Genomic DNA, 19,142 nt, shown 5'->3' with positions numbered 1-19,142 from the left:
ACGCTATATTTAAGGGGTGTATAATTTGTTGGTCCTCTTGTAAATTTTGAAACCACTCAATTTGGTAATTAGAATATGGTAAGAAACCAACAATAATTAGTTCGATCCATAATAAACAGATTCATAGCATAGATTTAATTTCAATTACAGTATAAATATCTTAGTGATGAATAATATGTAAACATATTTATAAATACTCAATGAGAATGACCCTAAGCCCCCAAGTAGTTAAAGTTTTTTTCTATTGCAACTAAATAAATCCATATGAATGAAACCTTTATGCATTGGAATAGCCTAAAAGTTAAGTGAATTGTGATTACTAAATTATTATTTTACTTGCCTTTTTATTTTTATTTCTTGTTTAAAAATTTTCCCTTTTATTTTTTTGATAATACTATTTTTTAAGCCATTGATAATATGATTCTTATTTTTATTTAAATAATTAATAATTTAAAATAAAGATAAATTTTAATTGTTTTAATAACGAGTAAATGATTAATTTATCCTTTTTCAAAAAATAGATTAATCATACTAGTCCTAGATCATGAAAATTATATCAAAGGTTATCGAAAACATATTATATATATATATATATATATATATATATATATATATATACACACAATTTTTAAAAAAAATTACCAAATAAGATAAAAAAAAAGCTTTGAAAAAAGAAGATAATTTATTTTATAAAATTAAAGTAAAAGTAAAAAATAAAAAATATTTTCTGAATCAAATGGCCTTTAACCGGCCCTCATTCTTTTGCTATGTTTTTGAAATCATTTGATGGGTTATATGGCCTAAAGCCTAAGAGACATTGAAAAATCCATTTTTAGAGCTTGGCGCGTTAAGTTATAGAGAGGAGTTTGGAGTCAAGAGAAGTGAAGAAGGTAGAAGTGGCAAATCGTGAAGAGTGAAGTGGAAGAAAAGCAAATATTCTTAGGCTGTTTCTATGTGATGTCATTCGCAATATATATATAATATAATGGCCATTTCTGCATCTGCTTAATCGAAAACTATGAATCACATATACTTTACTTTGGATATCCGATAACAATATTCTTGGATATTTCACCAATAAGTACTACTGAAGTATCTAAATCTATGGAGCATCAATAATTCAATTTACTTCACATATCTAATATTGATATTCTTTGAATACTCCATTAATACACATATTGCTGAAGTATGTAAGCTTTTAAAGTATTTTACGAAAGTCCCAACAACTACAGGAAATATGTAAGTATGTATAATATAGAAGCATTTTCCCTTAATGAACCAAAAGTAAAAATTATTCTGTTTATGAATGATTTTCAGATAGGAATTGGATTGATAGTATTGTTCCTATATGTAAATAATAAAAAGTAATTTATGAAGACAATGATTTATAAATTTTGTTAGTAACGTTCAAGAAGTATGTTTTTAATTTAGATTTGTAAAATTAAAATTATATATTTATTATGTTTTATGAATTTTTATATATTTTAAACATGTATTTACATATATGATATTCTATATATTTTTAAAATAATCATATCACTGTATTATCATAACCGATACACATATCATATCTATGTATCATAGATGAAAACCAAAGCTCAAGGAATGAAGTTGGGTATTCGTTTAGTCTCTGACGTATGTTTACTGGAAATAGAAGCAGAATTTGATTGCCTTCAACTTATACAGGCTCTAAAATTTGTAGTCATAAAACACTCTATTTTGACCCTTAAAGAGGAGGATTGCAGTAGTCGAGCTTATGCCTTGGATGTTTTAGCAAAACTGTATAGCCATAGAGTGTGGATTAAAGAAGTGCCTCCAGAAATTTGTAGTCTTGTTTCTTTATTGGATATTCTTCTAGTTTCTAGTTTAATGATTTCCTCCTTCAACGCTAGAAGAAAAAAATGTACTGGTGAAATTATTTTTATTTTGGTAAGGGTTCAAGGTTGTTTAGTGGGTTTATGTTAAAGTTACATTTGTTGAAACTTGTGTTCTTATTTTTTTGTTTGTGAACAAGTAGTTTACATGGCTTTGGTGGGATCATTTCCATTTAACTACTTCCTATCAAGAGTACTATCTTGTGTAGGAACTGCTGTTCTTGCTGGTAAGTGTGCTAGGTCTATTACAATTTGCAGGCTACCTGGTTTTGCATATTTTGGTACACTATGAGTCTACTAGATACATATGCGCACTTATAAACCTGCTACGTACATATGCATAAATCTTGTTCTTGTCTTTTTGATCGTTGTTATTCTCCTTCATTTTGGACCAGTTTGTCTCAGGAAGTGAATAAAGAGAACAAGGAATTCAAGGTAAAAAAAAATTCTTGTCTATTTTGATCTGTGTGTTGATATATTAAAATTGAAACCTGCAATTACCCATGTGAGTTGCAACATTTGTAGGTTTGCTTTGTTTTATTCATCTATTATATTTCAACAATCTGGCTAAATGATGTAGTTTCAAACTTAGATCCCTAGCTACATCTTTAACATGACAAATCAAAGCAAGAAGGAAATGATTTCATATTCTGCGTGTTGGTTTATTCGCTTGATATATTTTTGCAGATATTTGACTTTCCATCCTGCTGCAGAATCTTGCACCTGAGCGCGCTTTTGCAGAATTTGTTCTCTGCAACTTGGTGCTTCATTTGGTGATCATGAACTTCCTTGGTTAAATGGGATTCGTGTAGCCAAGAGATTGAACATAAGTAATTAATATTTTAAAGTTAAAGTTGAATCGTTTAGATAATACTTAACTTTAATCCTTGGCATAAATAATTTTTGGTCAAATTTCACTTATCTCGAGATCAAACTCTTGATTAGAGAGTTATTTTTCTCCGATGAACCTCAGGTTAAGAAAAAAAAATTGGGTTCATGTGGCTGTTGTTTCTGATTGAACCCTTGGATAATAAAAATTAGCAGTTAGTATACCTAGACTTTTGTAATAGTATTTATAGACAGTAACCGGCATCCAACTAATTGCTTTAGTTTTATGTTGATTTGGTTCTCTGTGTTGAACGAAGAGATTTTGCCATCTTTTGAAGTTTAAAGTACTTTTGAATGGTGAATTACAGAAAGTATTATTATTCACATGGATATCTAGATCTGAGCACTAGTCCAAAACACTCAGAAAAGAAAGTGGCAAATTCTAGTCTTTTTTGAAAATAAAATTCAGTAACTCAAATTGCTTATAATTCAACAAAATTTCATGTAAATATTTCTATCCTTCATCAGTACATGGTTCCCCTTGTCACCCCTTTTCCAATGTCCTTTGTAGAACATTATTGAGAAAAATCCAAACACTATCGATTAAGATTTCACACTTTGACTTTGATCTTCACGTTTACCTTCATTATTATCAGGATTTTAAATATCGGTCCACAATTGTAATTTAGATTATAAAATCAAAATTTTTTAACTGTCCATGATGGCAATTTGAATTCTATCAGTTGTATTTATCACAATATCAAAATGAATCAATTTAAATAAAAAGAGATACTTAGAGTTTTTGATAGGTAGAAGGCATTTGATAAGGAACCAAAGGAAGTAGCACAAAACAGAGGTACAAAGATAGAATCAAAGAAGGGGTGCCGTAAGTAAACAAGCCTAAGAGGAGGATCACAAAGCCATCGTACCTTAAAGACTTCATATAGGGAAATTGGTTGTGCTGGTAGCATAATCTTGCTAGAATAAGTCATCTGCCATCAGGGGACAAAGATAACAAATTTGTTATTTGTAATATTCCTGCATAGCAAAATGACAAATTCAGTTATTAGGAAAGTATTATAAATAGCCTTGTAATAAAGCAAGATAATCAATGAAAATATAGAATTATTCCCTCTAGTCTTCTTCTTCAAGAGGTATTAGACCTTCGAAACCAACTTCTCATACTCAGCACCTAACATTTGGTGTTTTCATTGAGAGCCCATGATTGTCTTCCATGGTTGTCATACCAGCTTCAACTATCGCAACTCACACCACCCGTCAAACCACCTCTCTTCATTGCTTCCTCTCAACACTACCCTCCATCGGCAACCACCTTCCCTTCCATTTCAGCACTCACCTCGAATGGCGGATGCCGAACTTTCTGCCGCTCGCAAGGATCACCTTGAGGCCGCCATGGTCAAACTTGTTGCAGCTCAACTCCACCTCAAATCCACACTGGATGCCCTTCTTCTAAAACTGCCTCCGAGAACCAGCCACCACCCATCTTCTTCCTCCGTGCAGTCACCACCGTCGCCTCCACCTTCCAGGCTGACTGCACCTCCATGCCTCGTACGATGCAACACAACCAATCACCCTTGCCAACTCCGTTACCCACGCTGACTTCATCAACCATGCTGACTCCGCCGTCCATGCTGACTGCGCCTCCATGTCCTGCACCCGTGCAACCATTCCTTCCACCATTGTCGGGTCTACTTCCTGTGTCTGCTCTTCATCTGCTCAATCTCGATCTCGTTTGCACTGCCATTTCCTTCAACAAGCTCATCAGCATTGTTCCTCTTTATGGGACTGCCATGACCACATACAAGCTCCAACCAGTTGCCTTTGCATCATGCACAATTGCTAACCCAGGTGCAATTCACCGGAATAGACCTCGGGATCCCGATATCACTTTTGGAAGCCATGCGTTGAAGCCCCAACACCTTGAGGACAAGGTGTTTTTGATGGGGGCTAGAAGTGATAGGTAGAAGGCATTTGATAAGGAACCAAAGGAAGTAGCACAAAACACAAACACAAAGATGAAATCAAAGGTGCAAGCATGGGTGCAGAAAGTAGACAAGCCTAAGAGGAGGATCACAAAGTCATCGTACCTTAAAGACTTCATATAGGAAAATTGGTTGTACTAATAGTGCTGGTAGCATAATTTTGCTAGAATAAGTTATCTGTCATCAGGGGACAAAGATAACAAATATGTTATTTGTAATATTCCTACATAGCAAAATAACAAATTCAGTTATTAGGAAAGTATTATAAATAGTCCTGTAATAAAGCAAGATAATCAATAAAAATACAGAATTATTTCCTTTAGTCTTCAATTCTTCTTCATGAGATTTCTTGAAAATAAGCTTCTCATACTCAGCACGTAACAGTTTTTGTCTTAGGTTTTTTTTTATATAAATTACTAATTACTAATGTAGACAACTAAAATATATGGGAGGGTTTTAGGGCCCACGGTTGCCACCTTGATCCGTCCCTGGTACTTGGCAGCTTATTTGAGCTAATATGTTTTATTCTCATTGTTAATCCTTTTAATAGTGCGTAGAGTTAGTTCTTTTATACATAAAAACAATAATTAGATCCTCCCCATTGTTTTTTTAAAGGTGTGTCCAAGTCTTAAACTGTTATCCTGATTTATAATGACATTTCGTGACGTTTACATTGCATCTAACTCCTCGTCAATTAATTAGTTCATAGTTTAATAAAATACTGTGTTCCTTGAGTAAAATAAATGTTGAGTACTTACATAACTTTTTGTAAATTTTAACTTTTAGTACGTACGTGTGACAATAACGTATCTTGTTGCTTGATTCATGCGAATTAACTTTTAATGGATCGGTTTGATATGAAGATGATATTTCTATTAAGGAAGGTTTCTTTTAATTATTCAAAGAAAAAAAATGCTATAAGGTACACGAGTTTTTTTGAAGTGAGGTACGAATTGAAAAAAGTGGAAAAAATAATATCAATTATTCATTTGTCTTAATTTTTTTTCCTTTCTCTAATTTCGAAGCAACAATGTCGGTATCAAATACGATTATGCGAGTTAAAAAATATAAATTAACAAAAATAGCATAGAACACATTAAGATAGAGAAACCGCCAACTTGCACGAACCATTTTATATTAACTTCCAAAGGAAATCTCTTTCCAAACAGAAACAAAACAAAACTAGGGAACAATAATGCATTAAATGAATTGGCCATATATATTGTCGTTAGAAAATTCCATTCTGAAAGTAATAATGATGAAAGTCATATATTTGAAAGAATTGATAAATATAACTACTCGTGTAAGTATTTAATATGGCCATAAAGAGTAACTTGTGCTATATTTATAAGTTTTTTAAGTCGTTATTTTTACCTTATTTTAGCATAGCGATAATGATTAGGATTATCTCAATTTAATTTGTATTAATATTTGAGATTTGTTTCCGGTAAATTCTTTAAGCCAACAAAAGCTATATTATCTATATGTTGTAATTGAAATTTTCATGAATGGAAAGATCATTTTATTATTTTTTTAAAAAAAGAGAGAGTTTAATCCTCAAACTCCTTAAACTATAGTTTAGTAAACATATCATATATTCATGACTGAAAAAAATTTAGATTAATCAATAAGACTATCAAGTTACAACAACCTTATATTTCATATAAATTAGATCAAAAGTTAACATAAAAAGACCGATTTAACTAGCGTCTTATTAATTCTTAGGGAAATTTGTATTACTTTAGTCTATCGTTGACTAATTCTTAGGAAGATTTGTATCACTTTAGTCTATTGTTGACTAAGTAGGTCACCTAGATAAATAACATTGATACAAAATAAGATTGGTTTAAACAAAAACATAAATTCAAAGCAAAATATATCCCAAAGAAACTCATGATATAGAGAATAACAGAGGAGGAGAAAAAAAAATTATACACGATAAAATTTAGACTTTTCTAATACTGATTATTTTAGAAACCTAACTTAAATGATTTTTTTGATTATTTGACTATACAATACATACGTATTAAACTAGAACCCATACTAATTCCACATACTAATCCAATGTGGAATTCAATGGAAGAATAATAAACCGAACAAAGTGAAAGCGATATGTATCGCACATGGATTGAAGCGTAGAGAAAAAAACAACCCATGCCAATCCAATAAAGAATATTCAACACAAGCATGATAATATTATATGGACTTAATCGTTACATTACATAATAACATACATAGGTAATCCACTAATGTAAGAACTTTGTTGGTAATATCACTCTTGTAAACGTTTGATAAGAATTGTGACATATTTTGATGATTAATTTTTAAAATTCAATTAATCTAAACATTAAAGTATCATATGTTGATGTCTTGGTTCCGTTGGAGGCGTGGGCCCCAGCAAGAGAAAAAGCACGTGTGGGCTGAGACTGAGGAGCGGATCCTATCTCTCTTTCACACACTCTCCTTCTCTTTCGTATGAAGAATGAGCACGACCGGTTCTTCGGCTTACCACTGTGTGGCACACCTCCCAAATAATAAGACTATGTTTATGCTCTCTACGCCGCCAACAACCACATTCTTCGCTACGCCTAGGGTTCTCCCGTTTCTCTCTTCAAAACTTTCTTCTTCTTCTTCTTCTTCTACTGCGTCGTCCTCGCCTTGTTGCTCCTCCATCACTCCCAAGGTTAAATCCAAAGATAACAACAATTGCTACCTCGTCTCCGCTAAACATTCTCCCGCTAACATGTCCGCTTCGGTTTCGTCACGCACCTTCCTCAACGCTCGGAACGAACAAGGTTCACTTCTCTCTCTCTCTCTCTCTCTTCACTCTTTTTTTTTTTTTGCTATCTTCGCACTTCGCTTCTTTCGTATCTTTGTCGTGAACCTCTTCAATTTTTGCGTTTCTTTCTGTTCCTTAGGGAATTTGCTCACTGAGGCTTAGCTCGATTTGTGTTTTTTTTTATTTGTGTTTGTTTTTACGTCGAATGGAAATGAATCAAGAAAGCGTTAGTTTAGATGCTTTCTTAAGGAGACTGCGAGGGTTTTTTTATTTATATTATTTTTGTTTATTTATAATCGTTTTTGGGTTTTTAAGTAGAGATTGGAGTTTTTGTTTCGGTTGATGCTGGTTGTTGGAAATAAATACCGTTAAATTGGTGGCATAAGTAATATATTGTCCCTGTTTTTTTCCCCTCTTATCTACTTTTCGGTTAGGTGATGATCACGCGAACGATTTGATTATTTTATTATTGATTTATTTGTTTTGGTTTTTCATATTCGGCTGGTGTTTTGAGCTTTGTCCTATGTGATTGAATGGTTGTAGAGAATTAAGAAAGGGAGAGAGTGAAAATTTGTTGATAGTTCGTGATAATATTGGCAATTTTGTCATGAGAAAAATATATATGATTTGATTGACAGAATATGGAGTTTGAGGTGAAGATTCTGACATTTAGAAAGTTCTGATTTAGAGTTGAACATTGGGAGAATGTTATGATCAGTCAGTTATAGATGCCAAGGGTATCAGTTTACCTGACTCTTTATAGATAAAATTACTCTGCTCCATAAGAATCTATCAAGTTTGATCATGTTGTCCATTAATTCGCAAGGAAAATTGGGATTAAGATGCTCTGGCAAGCCTCAAATTAAATCATTTTATTTTTTTTCTCTGTTTTGTTGATTCTAATCCTGAAAATTGATTTTCCCTTATATCATATCCATTGTTTATTTTGCAGAGCTTCTAGCTGGAATCAGGAAAGAAGTAGAAGCTGGATCTCTGCCTGCTAATGTTGCTGCAGGAATGGAAGAAGTGTACAATAACTATAAAAGTGCAGTATGTTGATATTCATGTCCTATGTTCATATACGCATATGCATTCTGCACTTGCCTTGTTGATGTCTAAACTTTTCCTAATATCGGTGGTGTGGGAACAGATACACTCATAATTCACTATGAAACTGAACTCCAAAAAGTCAAGTGCTTCAATTCCGAAAAATTGTGTCTATTGTCGCTGTCAGATTCTTGTTTCTTTACTTCATGCATTGATTCATAGTTGATTATAATATTGGTGTCTGGTACTCTTTCTATTGCTGTGTTAAAAATATTTGTTTGTAAATTGTAACATGTTGGTTACTTGATTATCAATTCCAATATCAAATCATGGATGCTCACAAGCAATAAAGTTATTTGAGATGTCACACACTTGTTTATGCTTTGACCAATAAAATTTGTCTTTTTCATGCTTTACTTGTTACCTGCATCTTACTAGCCTTAGTGTGGATGGTTTATGATACTCAAAATGGTTTAGTTAGTTTGAGTTATAGTCTGAAGTTTAATATACTAATTCATATTTTTATCATTTTGACACTTAAAAGAGTCAAATAACTTGGATACATTTTCTTTTGTGTGCAATCACATTTCAGGTTATCCAAAGTGGAGATCCCAAGTCAAAGGAGATTGTATTGTCGAATATGATTGCTTTATTGGATCGCATATTCTTGGATGTGACGGTCAGATTGAATTCTAGGATATGCTTTGCTAATTGTTTCCACTTTCCTCACTCTAGGAATCTTTTATTTAAGAATTTTTCATAGCTTCTTGCCTAATGCACATTTAGTTTGCTATTGTTTCATGTTATTAATTGTCATGCTCAGAACATGAGATTGATCTTTAACAGGATCCTTTTGTCTTTCAACCACACCACAAAGCAAAGAGAGAGCCTTTTGACTACTACGTGTTTGGTCAGAATTATATCCGTCCTTTAGTTGATTTCAAGTGAGTTTACAAGCTATAGTTTCTCTTCTTTCTTCTGTTTGGTAGCAATCAGTTTAGTTTATGTATGTCTTTTGTTGTTGATCATCTATGCACATAATTAGTTGAATTTTAGTGCACGAACATTATATCTTTGAATTGGGCATTTGTATTTTTATTAAGCTTATTACTACAAAAGCTAGGTTCCAGGGAATTTGTGAAAAATGTGTTAGGAAATTTAAGAGATATCTGCACGGATTGTCCATAACCCAAAAGATTATGTTTTTGGGTGGGAAGTTGACGTGCAGTGTGCATGTACAGGCCCTATTAGAACTTTGAAGTCTCTTCGTGTTTAACACATGGTGATGAAGCTATTGATATCAGGAACGAATAGCAATGCAGTTGTGATGATTCTTATGTTTCTTCTCATGGTGTACAAAATACAATGTACTTGTGAATAAGGCATATCCCGTATGAATCCTGGAGTCACCACCTTCCAATAGTTGATTGAGCCCTTTGATCTATTTGACTTTTTGCTTGGTGGTTAGTGAAATCCCATAATGCATCGGAATGTAGGTAAGATAACTAACATTTAGATTCCAGGGGGCAATTTATGTAGAAATAGAATGAGTGAACAATCTTATACGTGTAAAGAAATGTAAGTTAATATTCTCCTTGATAAAGCTTGTAAGTGGAACACACTCTATGGTTTGTGGTGTCTTGGAGACATATTTCAGACAATTAACACTCTATGGATTCCCATGAAAATACCTTGAGACTTGAACAATGAGGGATTGCAGGTTAATTGTGTCGAGTCCTGTATTGGTGTCTACTGTGAAGCTATAGGGCAAGAGTGCTGAAGTTTTCAATTTCTCCCATTTTTAGAAAATTTTAGCAACTTTTAGTTTGACTATAGATTTCCTTTTAGAAAAGTCTGCATAGGTTGTTAATAGACAAACACATTAACCTGCTTTTTTTTTTTTAAATACAAATGAGTTTATGGCACATGGATGATGGATTTTGGTATGCTACACTGTTATGTTAGGAACAAGTATAGAGAGGAAAAAATTTCCGAAGTAGATGTAAAATTAAAGAGAAACTCAGTAAAGCTATATGCTACTCTGCCACGAGGTCCAAGTCTCACAGAATTCCCTTCACAGATTTGATACCCCCTTCCTCCTCTGTTCCAGCCCTCTCCCATCATATTTTTACCTCTCTCCATGCTTCCGACATCCCCTTCTCCCATTGTCTCACTTTCAAGTGTCCATTCTGCCAAGACTCCTCCCTTTCCCTCCTAACAGACTTCTCCAATCTATTTCTGTTCCTGCCCCTTCCTTCCCTGCTTCTCTTCTTTCTCTGATTAGCATTAATTGGATGCCCACCAGGCCACACAATAGGGTGTCTATCAGTATTTAATTACATTTGTGATTAGTTGGAAGTTGCTAATGGGTTAACCATAGGATAGAAATGGTAAAATAAGACTAAAAATTCTTTTACCTCATTGGAGTTATGCCTTTGCAGCATTTTGCGTCTTGTTACTGGGATCCTTCTCAGTTTTCTATGTGCACTTAAATGGAGATTTATTATGAATGTGATGCATGCAAACAAGATGACACTTGTTCAGATGTAACTCCCTACTTGTGATTTTTCATGTGGTTTTATCTTAGTTAACTTGATCCTTCCTGGTTGTATCTGGTGAAGGCTGAGCTCTTGGTTCTGAATGAATTCAATGTTCACGTTTCTGCATGTGTTAATTTCAAGGTTTGGAACCATGCCAATTACTTCAGAAGTAGGCTTCTCTGTTGTACTTCCTGAAGTATAATCCTGGGATGTAGCAATCTGTATACTGAAACCTCATTTGTATTCATGGCACTTAAGGGCCTATTTATAATCAGCTTGTATCAAAACAATGTCTATTCCATTTGCCCACACCTTATAGCTATTCTTAAAGGTGATATTTTTGTTGCAGAAATTCTTATGTTGGCAACATGCCCCTTTTCATTGAAATGGAAGAGAAACTTAAGCAGGTACCAATTTCTAATATGCTTTGTTAATATTGAAGGATTATTTATCTGCTTGATGTAAAATATTGGTAGAAATTTTAAATAACCTTATTTCACAAAGTAGGGTGAGGCTAGTAATGTAAATATTCCCCCTTTGCTATGTCTATCTTAACCCTAAGGTTGGCATCTATGCATGAGGTATATAACATATTAGGAGTTTATGTTTGTTAGATATGTGAAGTCTTTCATCTTAAAGTTGAAGACAATATGCATAGTTAACTCTTTACAATTCTAGTATGCTACAGTGCAGATTGTGGAACATTAATCAAATCAATCTTAGATCTAGATTGTAGTAGTTGACCCAAATTATGTGATTGTTTTCAATTTCCCATTGCTCTTTGGATCGGTTTCATTATTGTAGTATGAACTATTCTTAATTGTGTATCTGCATTACTATTACTATTATACCAGAAAACCAATAAAATCATTGTAAGATTCTTCTGGACTTCCAGTTATATTTAGTTAGTTGATATTTCTTATGCTGTATCTATCTAACTTTTTCCTGTAAGTACTGCTGATTACTTGTATACCGGATATAGAACGCTGGAAAGAAATATCCACTACTTTACATGAAATGTCAAACTTGGTTCTGATTTATAGGTTCTTGTATATATTTGCCCTATGTTAACATTTTCATAGATGTGGAAGAAAATTTTGAAAGTATGAAAAAATTACTGCAGGGACACAACATCATCTTGATGTCAAATCACCAAACTGAAGCTGATCCAGCCATCATTGCTTTGCTGCTCGAAACACGACTCCCATATATTGCTGAAAACATGGTAAAGTTTGCATATTTATTGTCTGGTTATTTTAAAGCACAGGCTGTACATATTTAAATATTCCAAAGTAATTGAATTCTGCCATTTGTTCTACAGACCTATGTAGCAGGAGATAGAGTTATAACTGATCCTCTGTCCAAACCATTCAGTATTGGCAGGTTCATTTTATACTTCTGTTTATCAAATTAAAAATTTATGCTATATATTTCCTTCTATAAATGAAGTTGACTTCTGAAACTATTTACTTACAATTTTAATAGGAATCTCATTTGTGTTTACTCTAAAAAGCACATGCTTGATGATCCAGCTCTTGTAGAGATGAAAAGAAATGCAAATATACGAGCTCTGAAGGAAATGGCTATGCTTTTAAGGTATATCTGCTAGTTTATGGCTAAATGATTTCTTTTCTTTAGGCAAACTAGCCATTGACCTTAAGTACTGGTTAAGGCAAGAAAATAGCAAATATTTATTTTATTGAAAACAAATAATTTAGTAATTGTTTTTCTTTTCAATAATTAGAAGCATTTAATAGGTTTCTTAAATGCTTATTAACCATTGCCCCTAGTACACTTGATTAAGACCATAATGCGTCAATTTGAGTGCTTGTTTTCTAGAAATCTGCAAACAGATAAATTAGAATGCAAATGTTTAAAGGGAAGAGCAAGTAACAGAAGTGGGCATGTTTACTTTAGATAATATATTTTCTATGTACTGAATAATGATTATTGATTGGTCAGTTGTCCATTATCTTGGCCTTTTCCTACAGGAGTGGATCACAAATAGTCTGGATTGCCCCAAGTGGTGGAAGGGATCGCCCAGATCCCCACACTGGAGAATGGGCACCGGTAAGTTCACTCTCTTGTTAAAGTAAAATCTAAAAAGTGTGTCACAGTTTTAGTTCTATCAAACTTGTCACATCTGAGATCTATCATTTACAGAAATGTAGCTTTTGACATTGACTAGGGGATAGCTTGGATAAACATCATAACAAGCGCTTACAGGAATAGGAAATAGAAGTTAAAATAAATCAAATTTCTCTTATAAATTAGAATTAACTTATGTACCTCAGCTTTTGATGTTAGATGACAGAACTTCTACAAAAATTGAATTGCACAAGTTGATTTTAACTTGTCAGGGAAGTTTGATTTATTTTACCTTTTTATTTTCTTCTTATTGTAATTATTGAGAAGTTTATCTAAACTTCACTTAGGTAGAAAAAAAAGTAATTTGCATTGGCTTTGAGAGTTTTATCGGACTGCGGTAAGACCGGCGATTTTGTACGGAACAGAATGTTGGGCGGTCAAGAGCCAACATGAGAATAAAGTAGGTGTAGCGGAGATGAGGATGTTGCGGTGGATGTGTGGTAAGACTCGACAGGATAAAATTAGAAACGAAGCTATTAGAGAGAGGGTTGGAGTAACGCCTATTGTAGAGAAGATGGTGGAAAATAGACTTAGGTGGTTTGGGCATGTAGAGAGAAGACCGGTAGACTCTGTAGTGAGGAGAGTAGACCAGATGGAGAGAAGACAAACAATTCGAGGCAGAGGAAGACCCAAAAAGACTATAAGAGAGGTTATCAAAAAGGATCTCGAAATTAATGGTTTGGATAGAAGTATGGTACTTGATAGAACATTATGGCGGAAGTTGATCCATGTAGCCGACCCCACCTAGTGGGATAAGGCGTTGTTGTTGTTGTTGTTGTTGTTGTTGCATTGGCTTTGAGAGCTAGAATTTTTTATACTTCCAGAAGGGTACTTCTACTCTCATTCTTTATGTTTATTTCCGTTATATGCTTACAAAAGGTATCAGGTAGGTAGGCATGTAGCTTTGTCTAGAAGCAAATGGGATGGGAGTCAGAAATAGTATCCTATTTAAACACAATCAGTTGTTTGCAAAGGTTGCTTAGTGAATTTTCTTATTTCTGAAAATAATTGAAATGTTATCTGAACTCCAGTGTTTGATACAACAACAGTGAAGCCTTATTCCATTTTTGTTACGGTAAACTACAAGGATGACTCATCACCAATGGGCTATAGATCTTTTATTTTTTTAGAAAAATGTGTTTTTAGTTTCTATACTTTCGGTCAAACGTGGTCAAGTTCCCTTTACTTTCATATTGATGAATTGGGTCCCCAAACTTTAAAATACATGTGGATTTAGTCTCCCCGAACTCTAAAAATACGATGAATTCTTAGAAATGAGGGACTAAATCCCATGTTCTTTAAAGTTTGAGGGCCAAATTCATTGTATGAAAGTGTTGGGACCTTGACCACATTAGACTGAAAGTACAGAGTCTAAAACATATTTCCCTCCCTTTTTTTTGAGGGGGAGGGGGACTAGAAATGAAATCATGATTTGTGGCTCAAATTTTGAGTTCACTCTTGACTCTGCTGCTCCTTTTTATTACCTTGTGATCTGTTACGCATGAAAACAGATTCTTGATAATGATATTCCATGCTTATTGGGTTATCTGTATTCTCTGCTTGTTGTCTATGCCAAAGCCGTACTTCTATTTTAAGTTGTTATGCTCTTGTGCTGGTTTGCATGTAATTTGTCCTTCATTCTATGTTGAGTAAACAGAAAATTGGATTTAAACATACAAGGACAATAAGTGTGATGGAATCCAAGGTTCAATGCTAGGTTTCTGCTCGTACTTAGGGTTATGTATTTATGAAAACTGCTGGATAAAAGGAGTCACAAGTATAGGGTATATCTCAGCCTATTATATATTTCCGATGTTTTATTTTGTGCATGCAGTCAGTTTACCAGTGTAAATGTTCTAATAATTCCTTTGTTTTTTGCTAGTAGTCATATAAAATGATGACCTTGAGATGTCTCAGAATGTCATACATTATAAATAAAGATGAAATATTGTAAAATTTCCAGTTCCATAGTATATTACATTTCCAATTTTATGATGTTTTGGCATTTTAATATTCAGGCACCCTTTGATACTTCTTCGGTAGATAATATGAGAAGACTTGTTGAACATTCTGGTCCACCGGGCCATGTATATCCTTTGGCGATATTGTGCCATGATATAATGCCCCCTCCACTAAAGGTATGGTGTTCTTCTCTTTGAGAGTCTGCCTTGTTTTATTTTATCATAAAAATGAGACCGTGTAATTTTGCAGGTTGAGAAAGAAATTGGGGAGAAAAGAATTATATCCTTTCATGGGACTGGCATATCAGTGGCTCCAGCATTAAGCTTTTCTGAAACTACTGCTACTAGTGAAAATCCTGAAAAGGTAAGTTGAGTTCGATCACCTGGACTTAATTAAATTTATTATTTTGTCATTGACTGCACCAATTTTTTTCTAAGAAGTCACTTGTCATTTTTTTATATTCAAACTAAGAAGTATGACTGCTTAAGAATGTGATACAACATGACATCATTTATAAACGGCTATTAAGTCCAGATATAGTGGCATTTTGCTTTGAGAAATGTTATTTGTATGACAAATTTCACAACAATGAGAGAGAGAGAAAGAAGTACGGAGTGTGATGGATAATGTGTTAGAGAGAAAGAGTGGTGTTGTATAAATTGTTGTATTAGTTGTATGAATAATACATCTCTTTTGTTGATGTTGCACACATAAATAAATTTCAGTGTGCCTTTTGAATCACAACATTTTGATGCCTCACAACAATAACAGTACCTCATGCAAACCTATGAACTTCCTTCCCTCTAGTCTAGTGAAACTCACTTGTGCCAATGCATTCTAGGATGTACAGTACATGTAGTAATATTTGCTGGTTACAGAAATTGAGTATAGTTTCTTGTAATGTGATGAGCATCGTACCTCAAGCTAAATGATCTATGTAAATAAAGCCAGTATTCTGTATCCTTGGGTTCTCCGCTCGTGTCTGCTAATTGTTTTGGCCTGCAGCAATCTGAACTTGAAAAATAGATAAAGTTATCTGGAATATTCTTTTACTTCTTTAACTTCATTGGTGCAATATGGGTTTTTATGGAGTAGGCTAAGGAGGTATTCACAAAAGCCCTGTATGATTCTGTGACGGAGCAATATAATGTGCTGAAATCTGCAATACATGGCAAAAAAGGATTTGAAGCATCAACTCCAGTAGTTTCTTTGTCACAGTCATGGAAGTAGATGAAATCTGCATGTCTTCACTGCAATTTGCTCTGATGCAGGTACAATTTTAACTTCCGTAAGTGGATATTTGCAATTGTTCTACTGTACAGCTTATAGGTTATAATTGGAACTTTTTCATAGTTGGGGGTCGAATATTTTTTTACTTGCTGTTACTTTGTTGATTCTTATTCTTATTAGATGGATGGCTTGTTTTCCTTGAGCTACAATTTATTATTGCTTTTAATATTATTCTTTATTTTCTTGTTGCTTGGAATTTTTAATATGGTGAAAATAATAAGCCTTTATTTTTTTAAAATAGAATACAATAGGGATGGAAATTAATGTAGATCATGAATAACCTAAGTTCAATTGATTTTTATTGTAGAGTTGTCATTGATATCTACTTGAAGCAATTAAGAATTTGTGTAAGATGTTCACAGTACTTACTGATTTCTAACTTTTGGTTGTTAATATGGTTCTCTTACCCCTAAATTAAAGATTTGTTTTTAGTTTAAGAATCTAAAAAATATAAAGAACTGAAATGCTAAGACAATAAATTATACCTAGAACTTGTCTAGCCCTTAATACTATCTAGTTAACTTGTTTGTCACGTATTAACTGACAGAAGATCTGAAATTTTAGATGGTCATATTGTCTTTAGGAATTAAGCTAAACAATAACGGTAAGAAGTAGATGGAAGCTCCAAATAAAATGCTTGTCTTCACTTAAAACTTAGAATTGTACATTAATGTGCTATACCCCGCTGACTTTATTTTCATGACTAGAGGCTCCAACTGCTATGTTCCCTTTCAGAAGCAAGTTACAAGACTTCAGTCAAACAATTTCAACTGATTCACTTCTGAGGGACTGCCTATTACTACACCGGTCACCGAATGATTTAGCTTGTTGGAAGTTTGCAGTCAAATACATATTTTTCATTTCATTTTTGCTTTTGCTCTTGGTTGCCGTTATCAGCATTCAATTCATCTGGAATCTGTTTCAGTTCAGAAGGTTCAAATTCTGCTGCTTACTGTACAGGTCTCTCTTAGTTCGGTGTCAGATTTGGTTCGTTGACTGATAAAATACTAAATTTTTTACCTACAATTTTGTGATCAGGCTTAGCTAGCTGAATAGATAAAATATAATTGGTTCCATTTGTATTTTAAGTCAACTTTGTTCCATTATAGATGAATAGATGTTAGTATTACATGTTCAGACGGGGTCAGTGAATAAACTGGTCCAAATGCTAATGCAAAATTATTCATATTGGTAAAATAAAAGCTCTACAGTTACCGTTATTTTTTCATGTTTATCTTTATTTGCACTGATGACAGAGCTATAAGCTATGTGTGCCTATGTGGAACTCTGGCTGTCTGAAACAATATCATGAAGACTGGCCGTCAACATCGTACAGTTTTGTTTTGTTCTGTTTCCAGGATAAAAAAATTGAACAAATGATCTCCTCCTATATTTCATCTATTCTAATTCATATTAAGCCCATCACACTATTGACCATCAAACCCTATTAAGCTTACAAAAAAGTTAGTATGAGATGGGCCTCTTAATAATTTTCATTATTTATTATTTTTTGTTTTTGTCCTGGTTAATTTTTGAAATGGGATTGTCTACCTTATCTCAAGTAAAATTGGAGTTAAACAATTCCTATAATATACAACTGGTGCAATAATTCTTACACAACTACACAAGAGTTGCGCCAATCATATATTATGGGGTTGTTTAATCTTATTTTTACTTAGGTTAAATTATATAAATGCCTTTTGAAAAGGATTATTTTAAATTTAAATCCATGCTTATTTGAAAAATGAATATTTTGTACATATATATTAATTTTTTTACTTGGTCTTTTATCCAGCTCATTTCTTTGAATTTTGAGAAACTTGCACGCCATATGAATTAGTATTTTAAAAACAATGTGAAGTTACACGTCTCATAAACTATCTTTATATGTGATTGGTTTGGCTCATGATTCAATAGATCCTCATCCTAACCTATTATAAAAACACAAGGATCTGCGTGGTTTAAGCCTCTTGTAGTTGGGAATGTGAGGGTTGTCCTTCTGAATTTAGGTCCGCGATGAATCCGTGGCAACTTGACAAACATTAAATTTTATATATAGATGTAATCATGTAAATATTTAATGGATTGTTATAATCAACCATTAAATTCTCCCCCTCATTTTTGTTTCAGCTTCTATAATTTCCATTTGTGTGTCCCTTTAAGTTTTATTTGTTTCTTAGCTTGGACAAGTTTGAAAAACAGACATTTTACTACGTGTAGTAATGGCAACACTGTCAGTGTCCCCAGATGTGCATGAAAGAGTTAAATACACTGCATGATTCTTAATCTGTAAATCTGTCCAATGCCTTCCCACTTTGCTTCTGTTTGTTGCTATGCGGAATACGAGAAAGGGTCAACTGCCAAGGCCACCACCCCATTGTTCGTTTTTTTATTACCCTCTGCACAACAACATTAGTCAAATAACGACATATGTTAAAATTATGATATAAGAAAGTATAAAATTATTCATGTATACAAACTTGTTAGATAATCCTGCCTAGGGTAGCTTTGCTATTCTTAGCCGATCCCAAGCCCGGATAAAAGGAGAGGGTTGTGTTAGGCTTTCGACAGCCAACGTTAAACTTTGTCGAATCTCTATGACATGGATCAATTACGTAATAATGTGAATGCTAGGTCGTTGCCCAGAAGCAACGCGCTGTATGGCTCGAGT

At 33.5% G+C, this 19,142-nt stretch overlaps 1 protein-coding gene across 4 annotated transcripts; it reads left to right on the top strand.

Moving 5' to 3' along the window:
• Positions 1-7,105: 7,105 nt before the first annotated feature.
• LOC114408413 (glycerol-3-phosphate acyltransferase, chloroplastic-like) lies at positions 7,106-17,697 on the top strand. 4 transcript variants are annotated; one of them, XM_028371458.1, is made up of 13 exons: positions 7,106-7,500; positions 8,437-8,534; positions 9,124-9,210; positions 9,378-9,475; positions 11,421-11,478; positions 12,195-12,296; positions 12,393-12,454; positions 12,557-12,667; positions 13,063-13,141; positions 15,238-15,357; positions 15,431-15,544; positions 16,277-16,452; positions 17,179-17,697. In XM_028371458.1, exons 1-12 carry the CDS (start codon positions 7,188-7,190, stop codon positions 16,409-16,411), a joined length of 1,377 nt encoding a protein of 458 aa, XP_028227259.1. In that variant the 5' UTR covers positions 7,106-7,187; the 3' UTR covers positions 16,412-16,452; positions 17,179-17,697. The 4 variants fall into 4 exon arrangements, 2 of the variants coding, with proteins under 2 accessions (XP_028227259.1, XP_028227270.1); XR_003665889.1 differs by having other exon boundaries at positions 7,188-7,500; positions 16,277-16,469; positions 17,207-17,697; XR_003665888.1 differs by having other exon boundaries at positions 7,188-7,500; positions 16,277-16,469.
• Positions 17,698-19,142: the final 1,445 nt, after the last annotated feature.

Source organism: Glycine soja, chromosome 1, assembly GCF_004193775.1.
Source record: "Glycine soja cultivar W05 chromosome 1, ASM419377v2, whole genome shotgun sequence".
Taxonomy (NCBI): Eukaryota; Viridiplantae; Streptophyta; class Magnoliopsida; order Fabales; family Fabaceae; genus Glycine; species Glycine soja.
The sequence above is the reverse complement of the archived record's forward strand: the minus strand, read 5'-3'. Positions and strand labels throughout refer to the sequence as shown.

Coding starts and splice junctions, on each gene's coding strand:
- LOC114408413 (XM_028371458.1), top strand. CDS start 7,188: ATGAGCACGACCGGTTCTTCGGCTTACCACTGTGTGGCACACCTCCCA. Junction 12,668..13,062: donor GAAATGGCTATGCTTTTAAG/GTATATCTGCTA, acceptor CTTTTCCTACAG/GAGTGGATCACAAATAGTCT. Junction 15,358..15,430: donor TAATGCCCCCTCCACTAAAG/GTATGGTGTTCT, acceptor GTAATTTTGCAG/GTTGAGAAAGAAATTGGGGA.